Source organism: Danio rerio, chromosome 18 (assembly GCF_052040795.2).
Source record: "Danio rerio strain M-AB ecotype USA chromosome 18, GRCz13ab, whole genome shotgun sequence".
Classification (NCBI taxonomy): domain Eukaryota; kingdom Metazoa; phylum Chordata; class Actinopteri; order Cypriniformes; family Danionidae; genus Danio; species Danio rerio.
Genome location: NC_141038.1, coordinates 17,611,214 through 17,617,213, shown reverse-complemented (window position 1 = coordinate 17,617,213; position 6,000 = coordinate 17,611,214). Strand labels below are relative to the sequence as shown.

The 6,000-nt window shown below is 36.5% G+C and overlaps 1 protein-coding gene across 1 annotated transcript in view; it reads left to right on the top strand.

The window, feature by feature from the left end:
• The first annotated feature begins 406 nt into the window (after positions 1-406).
• The window catches only part of slc6a15 (solute carrier family 6 member 15), a 31,210-nt gene continuing 25,616 nt past the window's right edge, over positions 407-6,000 (top strand). The window contains 2 exon segments of the mRNA NM_001245072.2: positions 407-525; positions 3,044-3,524. Coding sequence (NP_001232001.1) covers positions 3,215-3,524 — 310 coding nt within the window. The 5' untranslated portion in view covers positions 407-525; positions 3,044-3,214.

The following is a 6,000-nucleotide window of genomic DNA, read 5'->3' as shown; positions in this document are numbered from 1 at the left end:
AGCACGTCGTTTTTAGACCCACAGCATAATCACGTCCGAGTATTATCAGTGAATTCAGCCATTTTATCATAAAGCTGATGTAAGATTTCCAAGCACGAGGTTACAATACAATGCCGGTGCGCCCCGAAAAGCCAGCTTGTGGGCGCTCAGTAGTGGGCTGTACCACTCTGTTCCATTTAAAGGGGGGGAATTAAATTAAAAATAAGCTATAGACACCAAAAAAACACTATACAACAGAATGCTAAGTAATATTGCCACATTATTTGACCTATTTAAAGGTATTATGTTAATAGCCAACAGAAGACACGCCTAGTTCAGCTCTTCAAGGAACTCAAATCAGTTTCCCCGACAATCTCGCGTGGGTCGGACGAAAGAGACAGTAGAGCATCTGCGCCTCCTGCATCACATTTACATCAGATTTTATATGAGCCGTACATGCATCTCCAAACCATCGAACATAAACCGCCTTCAAGTCGAACAACCAGCTTTAAAGCCATAATCCATTTCCTTTTCATTCGTAATAAGGTAAGACGATTTTATTTTCTATTCGACTGTGCTGATTTAACATACAGTGTGATGGCAGAACGGCTGCGCAATCAGATGCAGTGTGTATGATGAAACCTCGCACATGGGTGACATAGTAAAATTGGGCGGGGGGTCAAATTAAGTTCTTTAAAAATGTACAAGCTATATTATTCATAATAACAAGATTAGCTTTTCAAATCAGTGCAGTAACATATTTTTAATCTTTAAAATAACCCTCTTAAAATACATTTCAATAGAACAATCGTAATTTCATTCATATTTAAACACAGGCCTATGCTAAAGACAAATTATTTATTACGTTATTTATTTTTTTTCCTCCTTGCGCCTATATATTTTATGACATTTTTAACAATGACATATATACATTTATATGCTTCTTTTTTGGATTCAAAAGGAGTTCATATGTCAAATATTTAAAGAGAAATATTTGAATAAATAGGCTACAATCAATTACGAAAAGGAAGCGTGTTGTACTGAAGGCTGATCTATGGAAAGGTGCAGCCTTGAAAGAAATCCATGCATCACATGAGCTGCTGCTGCCGAGAGCGCGCCGCACAGCATCATTACTCACATTTGTCGGCTCGTGGTTCTGTATACAATTCAACAAGAATAAAATGGATTCGAGTCACAAAAGGCTGATTTAATGATGTTAAAACTATTATTTTCTTTTATTAACTGAAAGTCGCGTTTCAAACCTGCTTTTCTTGGGCGCCTCAGCCACGTGAATACAGAAGGCGCGCTCTTGTCTGTTTGGGTTCGTATGCAAATGAACAGACCTCGTGCTCTGAAGAGAGGCTGAATTATTTAGACGCGAAATATGATCGTGTTCCGACTGTCCGGTTGGTTTGAGTTGACATTTGATATCAGATGGAATAAGCTGTGACGCGGCTAATTGGTTATTCTGAGCCTCCTGCCATTGAAATCACTTATCATATCTGCCCTGATTACAATAAAGGCGAAATTAAATGTAACGTTAGTCTATGCGTTTCCCCCAGAAACAATTTATAACTTGCCCCAGTTACCTAAGATACTCTGGGGATTACAGGTGTCTCGATTTCTACAATTGACTTACGGTCTTTCTCTTCTCGTCAGTCATTGCATATTGACTGATTTATTATGTATTAATTTGAACGATGTCATATTATTAGATGAATGTGGCGGAGTTTAGTGTACGTTCAAAAAGTAATTTATATTTACATTAACCAAAATTAAAATCTTCTTTTGGCAACTAAACAGGCCAGTGTTTCTCAACCACGCTCCTGGAGGACCACTAACACTGCATGTTTTGGATGTCCCTTTTGTCTGTCACACCCATTTCAGGTCTTTAGGTCTCTGTCAATGAGCTGATGATCTGAATTAGGTGTGTTTGATTTAAATGTGCAGAACTGGTGGTCCTCCAGGAACGTGGTTGAGAAACACTGCTCTAGGTTATATGGGGCAACAGCAGGGCTCTGGAAAACTTGTGTATATGATGTCCTTATGTTTATTCAATCTTTCTAAATTAATTCAACAGCTACAACAATTAATAGTGAACATTTAACAATTACATAACCCATTATACTCATCATGAAATGGTATAAAAGTATTAAAATACCAAAGCAGATTGTGCGTGTGTGTGTACAGGAGGTATACACAAATACTCTCTTGCCACACAATTTTTAATGATATAGTCACTCTACCTCTCTCTTACAGTTAATACATATCAGGCCTGTAGCCAGAGGGAGTTCGGGTGGTTTGAAAGACCCACTCCCCCACTGACAAAGTCCAGAATTTGACCGATACGTGAGCTCATTTGTCCATTATATATTGTGAAAATAATTGATAGAAAAAGGCTTTAAGACAAGCTTAATTTTTTATTATTCAAATGGCCAAATTCTGACTGAGAAAAGTTAAATGAGCTGTGAAGTTTGTTATTTGCCAAAAAACTGTTACTGTTTTTAATTCAAAACTAGTTTTAAAAGATTGTAATTGCATTTTTAATGAATGGATAATAAAGATAATAAAGTTGTATTTTAAAATTAAGTATTTTTTCATATTTCTTTATTTTGACTTTTGTTAAACGCTTATCTCATAACATCATTTATAAAACTTGAATAACTCACAGTTTAAATGCAATTTTATAAACATATAAATATATACTTTGTAGTAAAATAATACGGTGAGCATTTTTACCAAATTGTAGGAAATAAATTTGTTGCATCAAAAAGTTTGGTTCTACAACATCCGACAAGCTAATACAGCAAAGATTAGGGCTTAAAATATCACTAAACTGCAGCATTTAAACCTCATAATTGAATAGCAAATGAGGCTAATAACTGCAAAAAGGTCCACTTTTTAAGTAAAAACAACCATCCCTTCCCATACCCTGGCTACGGGTCTGCATAAATTTACTGTGTGTTACTATACTATTCTGTATATATCATGCAAACAAGATACACATTGCATCATTTTAGGGGAATTAGCTTTTTAGTTTCTGTTCTTTGTTTTCATTTCACAGGAAACCCATAGTGTGAAAATGAGAAGATAAACATCCTTCAGCCCACGTTTTCCTGTCTACAGTCTAAATCACTCTCTCTGACCTACCTTTGTATGTCTGACCCTCACTTAACCTACCAAAAAGGATTTCCTAGACTCTCTTCCACCCCATCGCCAATAAAGACATTTTCAAATGCCCAAAAACAGCAAAACCATCAAGAGAGAGATTGACGATGATGACGTTACGGAATCAGTCAAAGATTTGCTCTCCAATGAAGACAGTTGTGATGACTCTTTCAAGAAGAGCTCTCTAATGGTAGGAGATGTTCCTCAGAATAAGCAGAAGGATGTTGAGGAGGGATCAGAGGAGGAGGAGGAGGAGGAAGAGGAGGAGAGGCCCGCCTGGGGCAGCAAACTCCAGTACATCCTGGCCCAAGTGGGTTTTTCAGTAGGCCTGGGCAATGTCTGGAGGTTCCCCTACTTGTGCCAGAAAAACGGTGGCGGTATGTTAAGCATTTAAGTAAAATTAATTAAACATTTGTTCATGAACACAGCATTATTCAAATGGATTATCTTCACTTGTCCAGCAGGAAAGCAATGTAATTTAAGTTTTAAAAACTAACATTATATACAGTTGAAGTTAGAATTATTAGCCCTACTATTCAATTTCTGTTTAAGAGGGAGAATATTTTTTCAACACATTTCTAAACATAATAGTTTTAATAACTCATTTCTAATAACTGGTGTATTTTATCTTGACCATGAAGACAGAAAATAATATTTTACTAGTTATTCTCATGATACTAGTATTCAGTTTAAAGTGTAATTTAAAGGCTTAACTTGAATAATTAGGTTAACTAGACAGGTTAGGGCAATTGGGCAAATCATTTTATAACAATGGTTTGTTCTGTAGGCAAATGAGAGAAAAAAAAATTGCTTAAGGGTAGGGCTGCACAATATTGGAAAAATTTAACATTGTGATATTTTTCCCCCTGCTATATATATTGTGATATAAATACAATTGCATCAGCTGACTTAAATAGCTCTATTTAGAAAGTCATTGCTTTAGATTGATTAGGATGATTTTGTATGGGAGGGAAATATAAATATATTTTATGCAATTTATTACATACATATAACAAACAAATTGCAGTCATAAATAAAACAATGGAGCAAATGTTAAAGTAAAATTGGAAGGCAGGATTCATTTGTCATATCAAAGAGCTAAAAATCACCAAGAGGCAACACTCTGTTGCTGTTTAGGAAGCAGCCACTAGATGACGCAAGGGTCACTCAGTGTCCATTTTGAAAGGAAAATTTCAATTGAACAACAGCACGGTTAACTAACGTTAGACAGAATGAATACAAATATTGAGTTAAATATGAGTTAAAATATTATATATATATAAGTTCTTATCATAAATAAGTACACCCCCCCCCCTTAAAAAGTTACATTTTAAACAAAATCTCAATGAAAACACACAATTTTTAAAGCAATAAGGCTGTTGCTGGGCGCCCAAGAGCTTAGAATTACCAAGAGGCAACACTTAAATGGCACCTATGGTAAAAAATCTACTTTTAAAGCTGTTTGGACAGACATGTGTGTAGGTAAAGTGTATATACTATCATATTGGAGTGATATAAACACACCCTGTCCTTTTTTTTTTCAAATTTAACAGCATAAAAACAGTGGACCAATTGGATAGGTTTTCAGATCGACTGCAACTTGACGTAGGAGTGAGGTCCCCCCGCCCACCAATATTGATCGACAGCTGCGCGCATTAACATGTCTCCGTAGTAACAATATATCATATCAACAAGACAGGACGAGAGCAAAGCAACCGGAAATAAAAGGTCTGTTAAGTTTGCTAGGATCATCGATCATCATCAAACGTGATCAAGAGTGAGTTTTACAAGTTTAAAATGTTTTTAAAATGGTGCATGTGTGTAATGAATTACAGCGATTCACTTCAGATTTACTTAATCAGCACAGCCGCATGTAAGAACAATTATAAAAGAAGATGCTTCAATCCCGGTTTGTGGATGTTAAATCAGCTTTATTTTCTACATTAACATAACAGATATCCATACAGCAGTGTATATTAACCTGTTTCCTGTCACATATGCGTGCAAAAAGAGTGCAAAGCTAATCGCGCGCTTTCTCTCTCTGTGTGTGTGAGTGTGTGTGTGTGTTTGTGTGTGTGTCTTCGCTGTGTGTGTGTGTGTGTGTGTGAAGTTTGTAACGACATTGTGTGTGACTCATTATTGCAACTCCACAAAAAATGCATTAAATTCTCATTGGTAAAGTTCTTACTGTAGTATTTCTCACAAGCGCTACGTGAGATCTGCTTCCTGAGGCAGCCGAGGGCGGCAATTGAGGCATGTTGCTGACAGGCACGTGGGAACGGTGGGCAGGGAGGACTAGCCTTAAAGGCCCAGCACAAAAAAACAGCAACCAGGTTTTACCAGCTATAATACAGACACTTCTGAAAGTTATAATAAATAATCTGACGGGTGTTTTGAGCTGAAACTTTACAGACACATTCTGGGGGCACAAAAGACTTATATTAAATCTGAAAAAAAGGGGTAACCTAGGTGAGCTTTAATAGAATGTTCCATTGCAACAGCAGCACCCAGCAACAGCTCCATTGGATCTTTTTGCTGTCGGATGGCAAGCAGCTGCTTTGTTTTTTATTTATTTATTTTATTATTATTTTTTTATTTAAAAAGCGCATTAAAGCTGAGATACGACCTAAAAGAGGACAATACAACACTTACTATCACAATCATCAGCACTTTTAATAGTTTATTTTACAGACTTATAATATTCTCTTGTTCTATTGGAATTTTCATTCCAAAATGGCCGCCTCGTGACACTAGCGACATCTAGTGGCTGTATCCTAAATCGCACTAGAGTGTCACCTCTTGGTGATTCTATGCTCTTTGTGGGTGCTGCTGTTGCAATAGAACGTTCTATTC